At 38.6% G+C, this 22,360-nt stretch overlaps 1 protein-coding gene across 1 annotated transcript in view; it reads right to left on the minus strand.

Moving 5' to 3' along the window:
• GLI3 (GLI family zinc finger 3) overlaps nt 1–22,360 on the minus strand; it is a 201,593-nt gene that overhangs the window by 174,718 nt on the left and 4,515 nt on the right. Inside the window, exon 2 of the mRNA XM_041400044.1 lies at nt 12,207–12,369. Coding sequence (XP_041255978.1) covers nt 12,207–12,330 — 124 coding nt within the window. The 5' untranslated portion in view covers nt 12,331–12,369. The remainder of the gene's footprint in view (nt 1–12,206; nt 12,370–22,360) is intronic.

The raw sequence follows: 22,360 nt of genomic DNA on the forward strand, positions 1-22,360 counted from the left end.
CGTAAATTGAATATTAAACACACATTTTTATCAAATCATATTTCTCCCAGAGAAGGCTGAGGACTGAGGACTACCTGTTTATTTTTTAATCTGATTCACTATGTTTACAAGTGGTAGGAAAGCTCGTTATATCAGCCACTCCATCTTTTTAGCTCTATTCGAATGACTTTGACTTTGTTTTTCTAACACTGCTAAGAAAACCATAATGCAAAAAAAGAAATAAAATCTATAATCTGTGAAAAAGCACTCTGAAATCCATCAACCAAGTTGTATCCATAATTGCTTCCCTGGCTTATCAAAAAAAGGCTCATTTGCATTATCTGTTATCTTTAGATACCCATCCTGGTCTATAAACAGAGTTATCAATCCCGTTCAGAGGCCAGTCCACAAATTGAAGTTTTCTGTAGAGGGAATTAGCTATAAACAAGCCTGAGGCAATTTTCTTTGACAGCCAATGGTAAACCATAGGAAGTAACTTCAATAGTGATTTACAGTTCTTCTCTGGTTTCCATCCAACTTTTCCTTCTTGTGCTTCTGTTCCATCCAAAAAGGAATTTTTCAGATGTTCTAATTTCCCATTGAAGATGCAATCAATCCCAAGTCTAGGTGTGTCTAATCCAATTTTTACGGTATGTTCATGGGCCAGCACCAGAGAAAAAAAGAACTCTCTTTTTATTTTCTTTCAATTGCCTCTGCTGCAATCACAAGACTTGTCATCTCCTGGTGTGAAATGCACAACAGCAAAAGAGAGAGCGAAGGAGATTTGAGAGAGAGAGAGAGAGAGAGAGAGTTGGAATGCCAGCCTACTAAAAAGAAAGGGGGAAAGAGATACACAAAAATAACACTGACATTTTTTAATAACTCTACATACTGAAGACTTGCATTTAACAGAATAATTAACTCCAACTTCTTAAAGTCTGTGTGGAGTCTTTAAGTCCTCATTCGAATCACAATACACCGTCAGAAGCAGGATATTTAGGAAAGGACTACAGTTTCACATCACGCATCCTCCTCATCTATACCACAGTGAAGTCATATTCAAGTCGTGTACTGCTTGCTCATGCAGACCACTCTTCGGTAGACAAGTAAACACCATTGTCCAGCCTCCCACACCACTGAGAGTCAGAGGACCGCTACTCTTTTACAAATGAAAGATCTTTTCTCTTAGCAGCTTAACATACATTTCGGCTAGCTCTGACCTTCTGAAAAAAACCAAAAACCTGAGGACTTAAAATATTTATTTTTCAATCTCTAATTAAAAAATCTCTAAGGCACTGACATGCACAGTGGATCTTAACCACTTAACCATGTACCCCAGGCACGGCAAAGAAGTAACAAGCAGGGGCATGATTCCTCTCAGGGTAAACTACAGCAAATGAAGGTAAAGCAGCCAAAAACTCAATGTGAGAGAGACCTATATGGATTTAAGTCTGTGAGAGAAGCGGCAGAAGAGCAGGCAAGAATTACACCCAGGAGTTTAGCAATTAATAAACAGTCCCTGTGTCAATGCAGACCAATAAAAACAATTTCCTTTTATATTAAAGGAAAATATAAAAGGAAAATATAGCTCTGACTACAGAGCTTGTACACTTTCTTTTTCTCTATCTATGCATTTATCTGTGGGACATATATGTGTGTGTACATACATACATGCACAGGTTATTTTTCTCCTGACTGAAAGCCACCCTAATGGGTATGCACTAATGGATTTGAAGCGATAAGGTAAAGGCAGACATGCAAAATGCTCCAGAACTTCTGTTCCTAATCAATCACCAGAGATCAGTGACATCATCCAAGCCTTTGATCAGCGCTCCCCTTTCAAGCTTAAAAAGGGGTATAAGGTTGACCCACACCAGTGGAGGGACTGAAGAAACACCTAGGATACAATTCACAGTGAAACATGAGAAGTCACTGGCATCCCCCTTCAGAAAAACTACCCCTTCCCACCTTCCTCAAGGAATACAGCGTACATTCCAGAGCAACCAAGCACAAACAACAGATTTATCTCCTCCCCTAATAATTAGAAAACAGCCATGGAAACAACACATCACAAAATCCTTACAGATTTTATTTTTGAAGACTGCACATACATTTTATCCTCAGCAGGCGGTTTATCACATTTGCTTGCATTTTAAAAATCTCCTCAAGTCCATTTATAAAAAAAAAAAAAAAAAAAGGAAAAGAAAAAAAGGGAAAAAAAACCACTTTATTTTCCAGAATAAAAATATTATTATATCTGAGCAGATATTAAAAAATAAAGGCTGACATCCATTTTTAAAGGAAAAATAATTTTCAGGAGTACCAGCATCACCACAAGTATTCAATAAATTTAGCACCACCCTTTTTCCACATCAGGGCATTCAGAGTTTGTATCACTAATCCCACTTCAGCTAAAATTGAGCTCCATTGTTTCTCCTTTCATCTGAGTTTCCATGGCACTTATAAGGACTTAAGCGTTATTTACTTAGTTCCGTTTGTTAAAAACAACAACAAAAAAAGTACATCTTAACATGAGCATCAGATTTGTTTTACTTTCAATAACCTCAAGGTGCAGTCAACGTTTTACAGTCTAGGAGATTTCTTCCACGTAAAAAATCTTCAAGAAAAGCAAAGTTGAAAATAGATCTGAAAACACTCACTTCATTGTTTTGCTTTGGTTTTTTCCCCATCTGTATTTTTAAAAATCTAATTGAGCTTCCTCAACTGCAGCAAAAATGTAGTTTATTATCTCCCTCATCAGGTGATCAATGATTTCATTAATAAGACAGATAACAAAACTGTCATATCATCGACACAGTTATGAAAGATGATCCTGGCTTCTTGCTCCATTTTCCAAGGTCTGGGATACTCTGTGGCAGCTCTGAGTCCATTCAATATTTTCCACAGACAGAGAAAAGTGAAAATCCATTTTGAAACCAATTTCAATTAGGATCCAGAAGCTGTTATCACAGGTGTCGCAGAATGGGCCCGTAAGTGGAAATGTCGCCTATCCATTCTGAAATGAAACCTTATCAGGGCCTACGAAGATGGCTGAAGACAGCCTATCTGTAAATTACTTTTCGTCCTGTGTTAACTCAACCCTAGTTCTGTCATATGGAATTCTTCCAGCCCCTCGTAATAATCTAATGACTAACCAGGCGCTGTACCAAAACAGCTTTTATTCTGCTCGGGCTTCCCCCTCCAAATGAACAGGGCTGCAAATGCAAATAACCAGAGGCAGCCAGGCGAGCCGACGTATTTAGTAATATCATTTAAAGCTCTCATAGTTTATTACAGGGAAGTAACGGGCTTGCATTCTGAAGCCCGTCTCCACCCATTGCATTCCTGGTGATTTTTCAATTGCAAACTCCAAGGCCCAGTTATTTCATTAATTCAGCACCCAAGTAGTGAGGCTTTTCTCTCACATCTTTCAGTCTCCTTTTAGCAAATTATCCCATGACGGAGGATTTATTCAGTCAAAGACCTCGGACTTTGAGAGGCAACAAAAGAATCAAGAGACTTTCTGGTCCACCTGCCTGGCGAATGATGAGGCAGGGTAAAGCCTCCCCTAGAGAAACCAATCAAACCATTGTGTGGCACAGTCAGACCTTTTCAACTGTCAAGCCAGGAGAGCAGGAAAAGAGATGAAAGAACTCAGGATGAAGCTACCATTTACAGAACCATGTGGGAATGGTCTCCGAAGATTTAATAATTGGGATGGAACTCAACTTTCTGAAAACTAAAAGAAAGGGGGGGGGGGGGGGGGAAAGGAAAGGAAAGAAAAGAGAGAAGAAAAAGGAGACAGAAGAAAAAGGAGAGAAAGAAGGAGAGAAAAGTGAGAGACCAGGAGGAGGGGAAAACACTGCTGGTCAGGCCCAGAAGGAACTTTTCCACACATAAAACCCTCTGTTGTTATGTATGAACCCCTATACTGGAAAAGATGAGAAAAGCAAGCACAGGACACGGGCATAGAGAGAGCTCATAGTCGACAATACTAACTTCAGTTTCAGCAGTTTATCATCCCATCTTAAGAAAAACTGCAGCAGTACAAACCCACTCTATTTCATAAAAAAAAAAAAAAAAATCCCTTTAGTTTGAGACATATGTGCACATTTTTAAGCCATTGCATTTGTGGGACTTAAGTTTCCACTTGGCTGCATGTGGAACATGCATGAAAAGTCGTACTAAATGAATGGAAAACAGCATATTTCAAGTGGCTGGCATGTGCAAAGAACGTGCTCTTGTATAGCACAAGACTCCAGTTGACTGAAGGCACAAGATGAGGACCTGCTTTTTGATAATCTGACACTTAATGTCTTATAAGCCAAATTTTCAAATGATCTGCAGAAAACCCAGTATTTCCTTCTCTTTTTCAAAGTGCCTCTGCAAACTTGAAATATGCAGTCATCAGTAGGTCCAGATCACATTTACAAGCAAATCTTTTTTCTGACTTGCCAGCCTTATGAGCAAAAATAGAATCTGCAAATTCAATTGTGACCATTTGCAGTATACATCAAAGGCAAACACTTTTAATGGAAAATAAGAGAATAACACCGCACTAAAAATCCATCTCATTCCCTTTTAGTTGGGATGTCAAAAGAATGCATCTCCCTCCCCCCCTTCCACTCACCCCAAAATAATGAGACATGGCTTGGAAAGAATAAAGAAAATGTAGTTTTAATATGGCACCTCCTTTACATAATCACAGACTATACCCTTAGCTCATTTCTCCCACTTATTGCCGTATTTATTTAGTAATAATTTCTATGTAAGCAGAAGCCGAAGTTTTGATTCTTCTACAAAAGAAGAAAAAAAAAAAGAAAGGGGGGGAAGTAAATAGAAACATACAGAGCAGGGATATAATCAAATGCAACAGTGATTCCTGATTATTTCCTTTTAACTGAAGACAGACATGAAATAGAAAACAACTAGAAAAGATGAATGCCATTTGAATACCTGCTAAGTAATTTAATTACTTCAACTGCCTTAATTTACACAGTTCGGATCATAAAGCCAAATACAGCCCCTGCCAGAAGGGTTGCATAGTTTTAAGTCACTTACAAGAATTTTAAAAAATTCTTTTTTATTTACTTTAAGAAGATCATCTGCTCTGCATAGCTCTTTCACTTCTCTTTTCTAGGACCCAGGATCCAGCAGTTTTTTGCCTTAAAGTGCCCTTTCAATCCTCCCAAGCAGCCTGGAACCCATTTGTTTGCTGACACCCATTTCCAGCAGCTGGGAAAAAGATGCCATCCCTTGGAGCAGCAGTGCAGTTACCATACTGCCTCCGCACTTCAGTGACACAGACTGGCACAGCAGTGCAAGGTCTTTACTTTTAGGGTATCTTCTCCTGAGACCAGCACTTGATGGCAGTGAATTAACCTTTTTTGGAAGACTAACAATATCACTGAAATTTCAGCTGCCAGCAGCCTTTTTTTTTTTCTAAAAATCAAACCTCTTGGTTGCTTCCTCTTCACCAGTACTGTGGGCTGTAATGGCTGAATTTTTTTCAGTTCTGGCTGGCACTAGACTCCTGCAAAGCACAAGATACAGAACATAGTACCACCGCCATACTGCAGAGACACAGTTTAAACCCTTTAATAATTATCACTTCTGTGTCAAAATCTAGGTACAATTTTAATATGGCTGCTTGGGTGTTTTAGGGCTGAGTCTTTTTTGTTGTTGTTGCTTTTCAGGAAAAAAAGACTCCCCAGTGTAAAATTTCCTAAATTTAACCTCCACCTTGAACAGGTGGCAAGCTTCTGCTGCTAACTAACGTTTTCTCCTGATTCCACCTCATGTTATCCAGCAGGATGTTAAGTCATTACTTACTGATTACAGTGATTGCAGGGATAAGCCACTCAATCATCTCTTTCTGGAACGTGCAAAGGGATACAGGAGGACTGACATTTAATATCCCTTATGCTATTAACCACTGCAGGGAGGGGAGAGAAGCGGGGGAAAAACGAGGGAAATCTCAGCAGAATTAATGAAGCAATACTGTATTACACTTGCAGATCACTGGGTTTAGAGTGGGGTAAGTGTAGGGGTGGCTCACTGAGGAACAACACTAGAAAATAGTATCAGGCATAATGAGTTATTACAGTCTACAAGAAGCCATAACTTGATGACTGAAATTTTATTAGTAAGCATAAAGGACTATGGGTGCATTACTCCAAAAGAACATGTATTTCATCAGCTACTCACACCAGATTACAATACACCAAGACATGCAGTGCCCATTTAATTACAACATCCAATATTTTAATTTCCAATACTTCCAAGCATCAGGGTAGCCTATCCTCCCCTAGGAAAAGTATCTTCTTTTAAGTTTATCCTCTTACAACCTGGCCACAAATGTTAGAACAGAAGAGTACAAAACATCTTAAAGTTCAGGTCTTTGACCTTATTTTTCTGGGCTACCACAAATGGCCAGTCTACCCTTAACTTTCATGCTGCTCTACACCACTTGTAGATAGGGATTACTTGCAGTATTTGTCCTGCTGAAAAATAAATTTGTCAGAAAAACATCTACACTGAAGTTATCATTTCCAGCATCTAAAACTACCGGATGTTGTTTCCTCCTTGACCTGAAAATTAAAGTGAAGAGGGCCCCTCCATCCCCTTTGATTTCAGGGGAAGAGGATGGCATCTCTGGATCACTTTGTAGAATCGGGTCTCATATAATCAACTCAGGGCTCAATTTACAAGTCACTAAAATAATACAGGCAATATTTCTTGATACCTAACAACCTCTTTTGAACCCTGACCTCTCAACAGGACCCTGAGCACATGAGTCCAACAAGGGGGCCAAGAATAGGTATGATGATTAGCACCTATTTTATGGTGAGGCTTGAAAGCAAGCAGCAGGACAAGCAACCAACTGAAAGTTTAAACAGGAAATGTGATTCTTATGGGGTTGCAGACGGCTGAATACTTCCTTCAATCAACCCTGAAAGTATTAGGAAGAAGAAAAAAAAAAAAAAAAAAGAGAGACCTAGATGAAGCTGGTTCTTCTTCTGAAAGAATCAAAGTGGACACATGAACTTCCTCTCATTTATTCATCTATCAAGCTTGGTTTTAAGTTACATCATCATTAAGATAATAATTTCTGCTTTCTATCACTTTAAAGTATGTTCTCAATAACTATCTGATTTTGATAAAGGTACTCAAGTCTACAACCTACATATGTTCATAATTAGCTTTTTTTTAAGGCAGAGTAATAGGTTAATAAGAAATATCAGATTACACTGGAACAAGCTCATGGGTCAAAAACTAGACAAAACATATCAAACTGAAAATAAGTGCTTGGTTGTCAGACACTGAAAGAGCTCCTATACAAGAACTGCATTGTTTTAATGAAACATTAAAAACATCAGTTCTGAGCCAAAATGTCCAAAAGAGGAAAGCATTCAAGTAACCAACAAAATTCACAAGCCAAACAGTAAATAAATCAGGATTGAATACAGCATCGCAATTTCCTAATGTTTTCCAAGCAATGCTGTGAAGTGCAGTCTTGCCTTGTACAAGTATCAGTTCAGTCCTTACAGAAATTCCCTCTACTTTTCTGAAATTAAGGCCAAAAAAAAAAATTCTATCTATGGTACAGATTAAGTGAAAAAAACAAGTGGCATTGAGTTGAGGGCTGTGTTAAGTTAGTATAGGTTTTTTTAAACAGTGCCTTTAAGGAAGCACCCTAAGAATAAATCCAATTCACCTGCAAAACAGAACACAGAGTCAAAGCAGCCAGCCTGGTAAAGCATTAAAGCCACTGCCTAATTGTAAGCATGCAAACACCCACATTATTAGGGCAAACAGAACTGGTCCCGTGGCTAAAGCAAGTAATTTGCTTAAATTCAGCAGATTGGAGTTCAAGACTTTACTGCAATGCTCAGGAAGGCTGGTAACTCCTGGTGCCAGGGCAGCAGGAGGCCACTGCACCAGTGCAAGCAGCACAGCTGCACGGGCAGGGCATGGCAGCAAGCAGTTTTCTGCCCCAGCACTGCAGCACTCGGCCTGACATATGGACTTGGCGTGCTGTGATCTCAGACAGCTCCTCCGTCAGGCTGCGAGGCACAGGGCCCGTGGAGCAGCAGGAGGAGCAGTCCAGAACAAGCCTTCACACAGGCATTCATCACAATGCAGCAAGACAAGGCACTGGGTGGACTCCTGCAACATTTCCAGCATTCACTTGATGATTTCTTTCTAACTCTGGAATTACTTGAAATTACAGGAGGTACTGTATGATCCACCAGAGGTCCAGCAAGGCAGATTTTGTGAACTGCAACACCAAAGGCTCTCCAATGGGAGCACAGAACTAATGGTAATGAGTTTATCAATGGATACCACTCTTAAGAAAACCATTCTTTGCACAACTTAATAGAAATCTGAGTGTGCATGCAGCAACCTTCAAAACAACCTAAATCCATGCTCTGACATGGAATAAGGAATAAGGTGCTTTGTTTCCAGAGAAGTGGCACAAACGTGCGCAAGACCTGACAACACAGCCCCCTTAGCCAGATGGTCCAGGGCACTGGCCTCTACTCCAGCTGCACAGTCATGACATAAACATTATTTATTTGCTGTGGTTATTACCTTGCCAAAGCAGATCAGCCTGAGGTTATCAAATCTCACCAAACACAAAACTAAGCTTACTTTATGTTCTAGCACAAACTTTTTTTACTCATAGAGCCTTTTGTGAATTAACATCTCCATTAGGAGTTTTCTTTAGCAGTTTTTGTCCCTCTGGATATTAGTCTAGCAGTAAATGTAGCAGTCAAACAAATGATGAAAAGGAACAATTCTAGTAAACTCCATGCAGTTTGTTTGAGACACACAAAATGAAACACAAAGGAGAAAAAAACCAAAAGCTGGCAAAAATAAATTCAACACAAAGCCAAGAGTGGTTCAACTGGGAATTAAAGTGCACCAAAGATTTTTCTTATTACATTTTCTTCCTTTTACACTGTAGTTATTACAAATTATAATCTTCTTTTTAATTTTTGATCACATGTATTTTAAAATAAGTTTTTATTTGGTCCAGTACATGTATTGTCCTGGAGCAAATTTTAATGGCTTAGTTATAAATCCTGAAATTTAGGGGTTTATAATGGAAATGCTTGCAGGTCCATATCTAACACAATGCAAGCATCTCAGCAATACAGAGCTTGTAGACAGATGAGTGCAGCAGAAATCTTTATGGCATTAAGTAATGACAGGAACTCAGCAGAAGTAGCTAACATGTAAACCATGGCCCAGACCGGCTCAGTGCTTGAGACTACAGAGCAGCTGGTACCTTCCAAAGGGCACTGTTAGTCTGAGCCTCCGAACTTCTACTGCATTGTTCAGGTTAACACGTGAGCTCCCCTTCCAGGTCACCTTTCCCACTTTCTTTCCCTTGCATCTAGGTTTGCACCAGACTCTTCAACACACAGTCTGCACAACATATGATTTAAAAGTTTTTCACACTCAGTAGCCATATTAACATAGATCCTGCTCCTGGGTGTGTCACTTATTTTTGGGAGCTGCTGAAATAATGGCATTTTCTTTGTTTCTTCACTACTGTATACTTTACATAAAAGCTATAACTCGCAGCTTTCTATCTGTTTATGATCCAAGTTCTGAGTGCTTCAGAAGACAGCACCGACACTGAGAAAATACTAGTCTGTATATCACACCTCACATAGGTATCAATAAAACTTTACCCTGAAAACTTTGTTAACTCATGAGTTACCCAGAAGGACAGAAGCACTGATATTAGACATGATTATGAGGTGACATTGGTATGATAGGCAGATGTTGCTCTGCAATGACATCAGTCTTCTGAGAAGAACAGCAGGGACCATTCTGTCCTTTTGTTATTTTTAAGGGTACCTTACCTTGTTTAACAGAGCATTCAAATGCAAATCACAACATTTAACAATACCACAGCCCTTTGCAAAAAAAAAGAGGCACTGAATCGGTAAAAGCTGCATGTTTTGTAGGAGTGGTGTCTTATAGCAACTGATGATGTTCCTGTAATAATACTCATTCTAGCATTAAAGAACAAAAGATGCAAATGAGATGCAAGCTCCAGCTTTCATGCAAATTGTCCCTGTAACCAAAATTCATTATCATGACAATCACATCTGCAAGAAGCAAAACTTTTAAAACACTGCAAGAGTAGAACTTACATTTAAGTTCCTAAAGTGTTAGTACTATTATTTGTTTTGGTACATGCTCCACTAAGTCTCTAGACTAAGAGGAAATTTTTCATATCAAAGAAGGAATTGAATTTTTTATCCCTTTGAAAGCCAGCTCTGCATCTCTGCAAAGCCCTTGTGTCTCTGTTAAGCATGAAGGTAGATTAGAAACCCAAACTGGAGATCCTGGTGACTTCCTTAAATACAAAGACTAACAATGCCAACACTTACCCACTGAAAACAAAGTTAACTGTCATTGTCCTAAAAAAGAAAGCCTTGGGCCCCAGGATGTGTACTACATTAGCATCTCCTTCCATTACTAGGAGATAATTCCAGTGACACAACTTTGTAGTCATTCATTAGACTTGAAGTCTTTCCAGCTCTTCCGAGTTTGATGACCCTGCTACGCAGTAACACTCCCCATAGGTGAAACATGTAGTTACGAACTAATACCACCATTAAAGAAAGAAAATTACTTGACAACATGGAAGATCAGTGTCAGAATTAGGCAAAAACATCTTGAAGGCTTTCATTTTAGCCCTCTAAATCTAAATGTTTACCAATAACATTCAAGCTAGCCCAGTCAGAGATGAATGTTTGAGCAGAAACCCCTGAAATATCAAAGAGTATGTGTTTAACTGTGCATCTGCTTGAAAAGTTGGGCCAATGTGGAAAATCCTATTATCGATTAAAAAAAAAATACAATGGGGACCTCTTCAGCTAATGTGAACCACTGTAATTCTACTGACAGCAACGGATCTGTGCTGACTTACACCAGCTGAGGATCTAATTTCATATGCCTTAGAAAACTGATGCAACCTTTTCCATTGCGGCTCAAGGGTTTTCATACTCTCATGGGGATCAACTCCATCTAGTAGGTCAGCAGGTGTTGAGTCTGCTTTGAATCTGAAGTCCAGTCACACAGGAGGATACTGGGACATGTGCCATCTAATTTTTAATGACCCATGGACATTCCCCTCTAGTGTGGCTGTAGGATTCATGTATTTTCTCCTGTAGTCTAGTGGGACATTTCTTTGAGAAAGCAGAAACCTTTATTCAAGATATCAAAGTGAGAACCTGACCTGGACCACAAGCCCAGATAAGTGAGCATGATGGAAACAGAAAGTGTGAACAGAAAATGTTTTGCCAGAAATACACCAGGACTACAAAATATACCGAAAGGCATTTTCTACTTTTTGCCATAACTAGACTGATTTGTAAAAAACAGCAGTTTAAGCAGTTACTCTGCAACTATCCAAAATCTATAGGTCTGCCCACACCATTTCAAGCAATTTTCTTTCCTAATGCAACAGGAGTTTGGCATTAGTAAGAACGAATATGCTCAGCCCTCTTACACCAAACAATGAAAAGGTCTAGGGCTGGGATTAGCTCAGACTCTTCTGAGAGGCAGGGAATATGCAAAATTGTCAAGTGAGATACACTCTCTGGGGAGAATTAAGCAAACTACTACAGTTTTGCAAATTTACAAGCTGTACATTCACAGCTTTGAAATTAATCCACCAGAGGATACATACTTAGCTTGATGTTTTGTTCTGGGCATTAACAAACTTTGGGGAGGTGGAACAGCCCTTTCCGAGAGGAACCTTATTTGTAAAAGAAAAGGGAAAAAAACCCCTTTGCCATTAATTTTGAGAGACCTACTTCTGTCTCTATAGTAATAACTAATTACCTAACTAGTGTAAGAGATTTCAATGGCCAAATGCAAAGCACTTGCAGGCCCTGCCAGGCTAATCAAGACAATTTCCAAAACGTCAAAACCAGGAACTTCCTATAATAAATAACTTAGCACATTTACATCTCAAATTAGAACATCTGGAAGAAAGAGACTATGCCTGATGCCAAAACAGGCCTTATTGTGTCCTACCACTTTCCACCACCACCACCACCACCCCTCCTCCGTTCGTTTTCTTTAGCCTTTCTGTAGAACAAACACTGATCCAGGTGCAAATGCTCAATTCACAAGGAATGCAGAGAACACAAAATTACTGTAGGTTTGGCTGCTAGTAAATCCCTGCTGTTACTCACCATTGGAAGTTGTGCTGGAGGCAACAGCTTTCTCACTGACATCTGTTCGACTGGAGCATTTCACAATGGAATTCTCCACTTTTTTCTTCTCAGTTGTGGCAGAGCTATGGGACTGTGCCTCCATGATGACTTCTCATTACTTCAGCTCTCCTTGCACTAATACCTGAATGAAACAAGAGTCATAAATTCTAAAGACTGTTTGAAAGCTTAACCCAAGTCTTCTCACCCCTCTCACCTGAAGAAGAGCCAAGCACAACTGAATTAGCAGTTCACAGTTCTGTAAGCTCATCAAATCATGTTTGCATGCATGAATTCCTGAGGAATTTAAAGAAATACTAACACAAAAACCAGGCATGTTTGCCTTTAAAGAGAATCAGCATCAAAAACCACTATGCTGTTTGATGGGTAGGTCCATTTTTTTCAATTTTGTGGGGTTTTAATGGATCCAAAGGGAAAAAAGGACAGTATTTTTCTCTTCTGCCCAGAGCACTTTGGAACAAGGCAAAAAAAAGAAAAAAAAATCAAGAAAATCAAGACAGACCTTCATGCTGACTCTAGAAGCCAAATATTTAAATTTCAACATTCATGGTGTTGGAACACACTGCAGAAGGAATTATCCTATCTCTATACCTTGTTACTCATGTAAACATCTCTCACTTTGTTTGTTCAGAAATCTATCTCAAACAAAATTGTATTGGCGAAACACCCCGAAAACCACAGGGAAAGACAAATATTATTGCTGGTGGCAGATAATTAGATCACTTTCTTTTCCATGAGAATGCTGGAAATAGAAAGCTCTGTAGAGGTGTGTATCTGGTTATTTTGCCTTTCCAGGATGTTCTCAGCGTCATCTCCAGTGATATATTCATTTAATACCCCACAAACAATTTCTCCCTCTTCTCAGATATTTTACATTCCTGATGGAAATATGAGAAGCCCAAAAACTTGAAAAAGGGTATTGCTGCTTGTGCAGCAGTGCAGGTACACCAGGCCCCAAGACTGCAGGGATCTTAGGCTGTGAAGGTCACAAACACTAAGAACCAGTCTGCAGCTTAAATTGATGCACACCTGTCTGTCTGAGTAAGCTTTACATAAATCATCAATATTTAGCACACAACCTACTTAGAACCAAATACCTTGGTACTTTTGTAGCTTGAATATGAATCTATGCAACAACAACAAAAAATAATAATTAGTTTTCTGCTCTGAGCAACACTGCTTGGTAGTCAAATGGGTCTAAAATGGAAGGAAGTCACACTCTTCTAGGACACCATTTAAACAAAATTTTCAAAGGGCTTCAAAAAGCCACAAAGTATAATGAAGTGTAATTATATCAGCAACCTGTTCCCCAAATTCTGACAGTCAAAAAAAAAAAAAAAAAAAGAGAAGAAACAGCCCCAAACAAAAAAAAAAAAGGCTACAAAGCCAATTCATCACAAACACAGCTGTCTAATAAACCTTCCCCTTCCCACCTTCCTAGTAGGAGTTCTTTTTAATAGTACAATAAAACACTCCAAAGCCTCATTGTTATACAGTACGGATCAAAGTAGAGCCCAATCACTAAATGAATCATTATTTAGCTAGGCAGCACAGCCAAGGAACTGGGCTAGATATCAGAGAGTCTCTGCCACTGACCTACTGTCTAAACTTTCTCAAGGCATTTTTCTTCCCTTCAGTTTCTTGCTTGCTAAAAACAGGAATAACAAAGCTCTGCCTGACACAGAAGAGGACTTGTAAGGCTGCTCTCGAGATCTATCTGTGAAAGTGCTATAAATATTATTGTGATCTGTGAAACAACTTCCTACCAGAACACTAAGGGGAATGTCAGGTGTCTTCAAACAGAGTAGGAGAGATCTAACAATACTCAACTTCCAACAGCCCTGACTTCTACCCAGCAATGCACAAGTCTCCTTGAAGAGAGATCTCACATGAGCTTTGTAAACAGCACCTTCCCAAATTTCTCACAGGACTTCTCCCTCTTTCCCTTTGCACACCTCATGCAACAGCATCCCCAGTTTAATCATTTAGCTCAAATATCTAGCTTTTCAGTCTCTTGCATTAGTAGAGAGGGGGAAGGCTGACACTGCTGCCAAGCTGTTCACCCCACACTGAGAGGAAGATGTTTGTTTTCTCTATACAGCCCTGGCCACATAAACACCAAAAAACTGCCTCTACTCAGCGTCTAACTACCGCGTGAGTGAGTCCTTCAATGTACCCTCCTATCCTCTGACTAACCATCTTTGAGTTATTTAACATTCTCTCAAATTAATTATTTTCTATGTATCTCTGAAGGAACTGAAAGGCTATACATCTTCAGTTGTGGTTATTTTTCTTCTTGGCCGTCTAAGGCCCAAGACTACTATTGAGGCAGCATCTCCATTTACATCAAAGAGTACAACTTTGAAGACTTGCAAGATAAAGCTGCAGAATTCATCCCCCTTTTTGTTTGGTCCTTGGTTCACAAGTATGTTGATTTTGACTTAAAATCAAGAAAGGAAGCAATTATACTCCCTATTCAACTAGAAAGGAAGAAATCACATACTCTGCCTCCACAAGGCCAGCAGAGTGGCATGAAACGTTTGGGAAGAGATCACAGAAATGATGACAGGTATCTACAGTGGTTCCACTGCCTCCTGCCACACAGATGTCTATGCATGTATGTGGAAGGAGCCCTCACTTACCCCACCTCCTCACCTATCTCCACCTTCTTCCCCCTCTCCATCACAACAGGACCTCCATTACAAACTAATCCTACCACTTCTCAGAAAAGGAAGGTAATGCAGGTACTTTAAGGAGTTACCATGTCCTTAATCTCATAAAAAGCATCTTTGGGTCATCTGCAATTCAAGAGCAACATGTGGCTGGTCAAACTGACATCATCCATTCTCTTGGCTACTTTATTTCTTTCCCCAACAGCCTGCCAATGAGATTTTTCTGGTGCTTTGGGGTCATCTTCTTTACTGGAAGATAGAATAGCAGGCAGAATTCCATATTGTTCATCAATCTCTATCACTTCTCTGTTTTATGCTACCTGTGAACCACAATACAGAACAGAGGCCTAAAGCAGCACTTAAATTTTTGGACAGAAAATTGCAGAACTGGCCAAGAAGTAATATAAACATCTGCTCTTGGTTCATCTGTTCTGGTTCATGTCTACTCAGTTTACCTTCAGAAGGCTGCTTTTGTTCATGTCAGAATGAAACAGAGAACACCACTAGAGTAAACGTTTTTACTCAGCTCTGCATCCTGCACCGCAAGCCAATGGGCCCTGGTGCTGCAGGTCTTTGCTCCTGCGCCTTTCCTCCTTTCCTCCCAACACACACACACACACACACACACACACACACACACACACACACACGGCATGCACACCTGCAAGAATTCCTGCAGAGCCAGCAAACTCCCAGTGGTGCATCAACGGTGGTGCGCGTGGTTGGGAAGGCACGGAAAGCCAGAAGAGATGGCACGACTTAGAGGGATGTCATTTGCTATGTTCTGCTAAGCATACCCCTCAGGGAAGCAAACATCTGGAGATCAATATGGTGCCCCAAAAATCTTTTTTTTCCTGAAGACTACCTTAAGACTAAGATGAAAACACAAGCCAGACACACATCTTCTAGAATCATTCTCCTTAAATTTGGCAGATTTTTATTTTTTCTGAGAAATTGTACCAAAATATGGGAGCTACAGTTCACAGAAAAGGTCCTAGGTTAGGTAAAGATTTCTTTCTACTGGTTGTTAACCCCTATCAAAAAGCATTCTAAAAATCAGACAACCTGACATCGTCTCCACACTAAAATAGAAAGAGGCTTATATTAGGCTGTATGTGTGTCTCTCTCCAGCATGTGGGTCAGTGACTTTCCTGTTCCTGCCTCCAGGCCTGAAACAATCTGTATCTATTCGCAGCAAAGAGTCCCAGTTTCAAAAAACCTGAAAGCTAGTTTCATTGGCCATCCAGAATTTCCATATGCATATGAAAGGCAAGAAAATGCTATAACAGTATATGGGCAAAAGCCCGTACTTCCATCCGGTAAATAGAGGGACAAACATTCCTTCCCGAAAGCAAACATTCATGGCTTTTTCCCATTCAACCATGCTTGAACCTTTTGTAATTTCCCTGAAGCCTGAACCCACTGTGCAATTAATTCCAGATCCCCATTTTAAACCTAATCCCTCTCAAAACAGTAACCTGCCTGCAGGTGTGTCTTCTCTTTTTAAAATATAAATGCAAAACCTTCCCCAGCTGCTTATTATATTGGAGGAATTTTAGGAACACGCTACTGGAATGAACTAGTTAAATGAGGAAAACTGTCTCTTTTAAAAGGAGCATCAATAAATCACAATATGTTGGAAACTTCTTTCAAACAAAAAAATTCTTTCAAGTAACTTAATATTATGTAATTTCTGGTCCTTATGTACATTGGTTATAAAACTGTGCCTTATAGTAGGAAAAATGATCACATTAATATACTGGGGAAGAAAAAACTCACATCTTTTTGTTCATTTACTCACAGTCCAAACTAACCAAAACCAGTGGAGTAGCCCTGTGCTTGGAAGAACAAGAAACTTGAACCTTTCTGAACACACATTTCAATTTTCCAAGAAATCTTCACTCTGTATCACTTCTCTTCTCTGAACTACTTTTCAAATAATTTTATTTGTACCATATACATTAATTTTAAAGACCAGACCATGCAGATATTTATTGTTAGGAATAGGCTCACTGACTTCAACAAGATTGCTTCCTTTGGTCAAAGTGCTGAAGTGTAAGCATTTAAAATTCTCAATTTGCATGTTAAGACTGGTTTATGTTTCTTGCGAACTTAAACCTGCTGCCTTTCTTCGCTTTAATTTTTGAGGAGTATCTTTTAACATATTGAATTAAAAAAATAAAAAAAGAAACAAGTCAAACCTTTCCCTGTTTTACTTGATGCTACTATAGTTGTATTCAATTCATTAACAAGTGGTTTGCATCCGCTGAGAAGAGCTGTCTGAAATAGCAGTGTCACAGCATTCATCATCATTACATCAGCAGTAGGGAAGTTCATACTGATTGCTATCAGCAACCAGAGTGCCCCAATCAGCGTGCAAGCAAACATAGCATGTTTAATTTTTCAGAAATGACTCTGGGTAGTTAGGGTGTTCACAGGTACTACTTTGATCCATACTACTGGAAGCAGTCTTTGGGGATACAATACATCTTGAACAGCACAACTGTATGAAAGTGAAAAACACAAAGGGAGGCATGAAGAACAATGAGGAAATTACAGTCTCTCTCAACCATAAAGGACCCTTTATCAATTTTATCAACATGGGTTGCACCGTTCCTTGGGACTATTTAAGGATAAAAAAATGCATCTTGTTCAGCTACATTCAAATACAAAATTTATATGAGACAATCTTAAGCTGTTATATGGGAGCTATTTTACACTGATTTATACAGGCTTGATTCAGGTACATTTAACTTTCAAAACCCAACTAGATTTCACTATTGCTTTCTATCAAACCTGCTTGCAAAGCTGCACTGACAAAGTTATCCCTGACAGAACCTGATGAAAAATGTTCAAGCACTCAGACATTTTAAGAAATATCTCCCAAATGTAATATTAACCTCTTGCTATATCTCACCATTTTTGTAATAGCTATAGAAACTAACCTGCATATTTTTAGAATAGTTTTAACCTTTCCTAATTCCTTGTAAGCTAAACCAGAATTCTGCAACCTTCATTAACTACTCTGGGGTAAATTTTATTTAGATTCCTCCCTGTTAAGACAACTACTCACAGTAACACTAATATAAACAGCACAAAGAGTCTTATATCCACATTATATAAAACCACAACAAACAATCAGTTGGGGGGAGAAGGGTAAGGTATCTTATGTTTCACAGTACCTACCTCCATTTCAGTTACATGCATGACCTATAAATAGTTGCAGAAAGAATGAAAGAAAAGAAAGAAAGAAAAGAAAAAGAAAGAAGAAAAAGCAAGAAAGCAAGAAACCAAGAAACCAAGAAAGAAAGAAAGAATCAGGTGGATTTGTAGCTTGAAATTGAAAAATACCCCAAGTTATGAGACACAACATGCATTAATACAATCGTTCCAAATTCATTACTATCTGCTGTCTTTTCCTTGTTACTTCCCTTTGATTTCGTTCCTCCCATAAAGAATGAAAAACAACTAGACCTAAAGCCTGGTTAATGACGATCTGATCTGTTCCTGATAGGTTAAATAGCTTGTGGCAACAATAACGGAGGATCACAAACACAAAAGCAATCAGCTAGGCAAATCAGTGCTATTAGCATCCTCGTGATTAAGATCCTAAGTGAGAAAATATTCTGTGGTGTACACTGAACTACTGATTGGTTGTAATAGTCGCTCGACTCCAAGGGAATTATATATTTGCTTATGTATTTTGGCTACAGAAAAACTCAGCTACCTAAAAGTTCTGAAATTATTTTGAACTAGTATCAATAAGTGGCAGTTTCTACTGAGGCACCACCTCAGTTGCTTTTAATACACATCAGCCACACAGCCTTACAAGTATATTACATCTAGTTTTGTTTTTCGGATTTAAAAAGCTGGTAAGTATAAACCAAATTAAAACTATTACTTCAACAGATTAAACTCTGTATCTAAAGAAAACAGATTTCTACCAGGAAAGAGATGATTCATTTTCACACTCAGCAAACAGAACTTAACTTGGATAACAACACTGAAGAATTCAGGTCAAACTGTCCATCTCCAACTAGTCTATCTCCCATAGAAGCTGCTGTTTGGGAACAAAGCTGAGGGAGACAGAGCCCAGACTTAGTGGTTTTACAATTCCGATATGATATATCCTCTGAGGTAAAATTTTATAATCAATTCACTCTCTGAGAGTCTTTACAATAAGGAACTGAACTTTAAGAAAAACAAACTAACAAACCCCATAACAAAAACAAAACAAATCAGGTAATTAACTCTGCATTTAAGCATTTGTTATTTTAATCATATGGTCTTGGGTGTCCTTTATTCCATTTTTAACTCTCTTATAAACTATCTAAATACAATGGAAAGAATAAAGTTTATTTCTTAAAAAACAGAATGTGCTACATATCTTTCAAGTCTCCAAACATTTTAATATATTTGGGGAGAGGCGTGTGTCTAAAACTAGTAATGCACTTACCCTGGAGAATCAGAACTACTTCCAATTAAACTACCTAATATTCCTCAGAAATTCAGAATAAGCTGTGTTGCTGCTTGTTTTGCAATCCTGCTTATTTTTGTGCTTCAAATTCTGCAGCAGGAAAAACTCTAATAACTATGTCAAAGTAAGATTAGCTGTAAAAGAATTAGCACAGGGGGAAGGAAAAAAAATCTCCTGTGGACTGTACTGTTTGTAGCAATAGGTTACAATGAGGGGTGACACTTCAAACTTCACTGCCAAGCCAACACTGTTTTTCCCCATCTTTCTTCAGGAATTCAGCAGCACTAAATCCAAAACAAACTTAAGTAACAGTGCAGTGACTTCCTCTGGCAACACATTTGTTTTATGAAACCTGGATTTTGGTTCATTCATATGCTCAAGATCTGAAAGGCCAAGAATATCCTTAGAGAAGAGGAAAGGTGACAACAGCAAGACTTGCTGTGTGGATAACATAACTCTATAACTTTCTCTGCTGACACTGTTCCTAGGATACTTATGGTGACAATATAAGCTGCTTTTTTTCTTTGCTTTCTTGTCTTTGCCTTCTTAGCTTGGTAAAGCAAATTACAAACATCTGTAACGGATGTGCTTTGCACCACAGTCAAGTAAGTAGTCACTGCAACTTTGACAGAAAAATGCAGAAATACTCTAATTTCAAGTACTGGAGCTCACCATTTCAGTGAAATGACCACTTCCTTCACACTTTTTATCTCATCAATTCCAATAGATGAAAGATTCCTTAGAAACAAAACTAGATCTATGTACCGATGTCAATCTACATAGGAACTGAGCTCAAGGAAGAATGTATTTAATGTACATCTATTGCAAAGATGTGCCTTCTGTTCCCAACTTATGATATGTAAATGAAAGAAGAAAAGACTGTATTCCATATTTTACAATTAACATTTTAAAACAATATCAAAGGAATCAAGTAGAATGTTTTTTGAAAGTGACATGTTTTGATCACAGTCCCATTCCTGGAAGCCTGTTTATGTCCTCCGCATACTCTCAGATTAAGGGATGCCTTCATCCAGAATTTCATGTTCTAACCCAACCCAGATGTTTTAACACGTTAAAGAGCTAGGAAATCTCCATATATCCAGGAAGAACTTCAAGTATGAAAGGTACTTTATAAAACTTTATCTTCTGCTTTTGAAGTTTACTTTAGGTTTTACACCTGTCTCATAACAGCAGGAAAACTGCATTCATGATTTCTTCATGTTTTTGTAACTTGACAAAACACAACGGCACCACTCTGATTGTGCTGCATTAAAAAAGCACAATCCACTTCACAATCCACTATCCTTGTCAAAATAGTGTAATCACAGAATTATACAGTATTATTTTCCTAGGAAAACACATCCATAATGAATTGAAGAGCCAAGCAAAACCCCACCAAACTATGTCCTGACAGTAAAGAATTGGTAGTGCTAGGATTTCATTTTAATATACATGGTTCAGAACAGTGTACTGAACTGACACTAACTTGATCTGAGTTTCTGACTCTTCAGTTTCAGGTATTCATACATCTTATCTAATGAAGGCTTCATTCTCTGGGCAGCTGGATGATGTATTCTTTACACACAGTTGATTTTCTTGACCTTAACAGATTTGTATGCAAAGAAAACAGAGTCTCATACAAATCAGCAAACACTACTGGGGAAAGCTCAGCTCTAAACCACCAAAAGGTCTGTTGGGTACTTTAGCCTAAACTAAATATCAGACACCAAAAAAATACAGTAACGTTTGAGCATCAATAAAAAAGAAATAATAATTTTTTTAAAAAGCCTAATCATCTTGATGATCAGTGTAAAAAATAACTTGACATTTGAGTGGCAACTTCAGCTAATAAAATTATTCAATCACATCTCCTTGTAGTGAATTCTGATATTGTCAGTTCTGATACCCAGCAACTATTTAGAGACAAACACATTCTATCCCAATTTCTTTGTCCCTTGATGTAATCTAAATAACCTTGCAGGGGTTTTTAATATCAGTGTATTGTCTCGTTTCTTATTTTCTTCCTGAAGAGAGAAAAACCAACTCTTCAGATCAGCAGCCAATTTAATACACTTTCAAGGTAAGGCAGGTACAATTTACATGTACAGAGTATACCACAACAAAACCACAGTATGATGCCAGCACAATCTTTAAGAAAGTTTTCCCCTAAATCTCTGAAGAAAGCAGCCTTAAAAGAAAGCAGGGATTAGAGTGAGCTGGAAGGTAGGGAGGGGACTTACCTCAAATCCAGCCAAGCGGAAATCAGAGCAGTAATTCTACCAGTCGGCAGAGTACACTTTTAGAGCTATAATGGTGCGAAGAAGTGCTGGGCAGCATTGCCTGAAGGCAGCACTAATACACTGCTGACTAATGACTGGGCCATGCGTACAATGAATTTGGGGGTTGAAAACTAACAGAAACCGTGCCGTACCTTGACAAATGGGCTTTCAAAATTTCATTCACTGAATAACCTTTAAGCACAAAATTGGCTCAAGTTCTCTCGGGAATAATATGACACATGTTGTTGGACAATAAGTATTTTCCTTTTTAATTAAAACTATTACACCGAATACATAAACATGACTACAGTGAATAACATATAAGAGTTAACTATTTAGCACGTAGAAAAGACCAGACTCTGAATGTGAGGGGTAAGCCATACGTTCAGAAGGGTCAACAAATCCCAGAGTTAACCACCTGATTCACTGAAATTCATTCTTGGCAGAATATATTTTCCCTTCTTTGAGACGTAAAGGAGAACAAGAACTTCAAAGGTATGTTTAATGAGCTGCTACAAGCACAACTGGTTAAAAGAGGCTCAGAAATTATGTACTAAAAGCTGCATTGTGCTTAGAATTACAACTGAAAAAGTCTCGTTTTAAAGAGCCCCATAAACCAAATCAAGTCTCTTATAAACTTTGTCACCTTGTGTACTGACAAACACATTAAAATAACAGAATCCCTTT

This window comes from Onychostruthus taczanowskii, unplaced genomic scaffold (assembly GCF_017590055.1).
Source record: "Onychostruthus taczanowskii isolate IOZ18803 unplaced genomic scaffold, ASM1759005v1 scaffold170, whole genome shotgun sequence".
NCBI classification, from domain to species: domain Eukaryota; kingdom Metazoa; phylum Chordata; class Aves; order Passeriformes; family Passeridae; genus Onychostruthus; species Onychostruthus taczanowskii.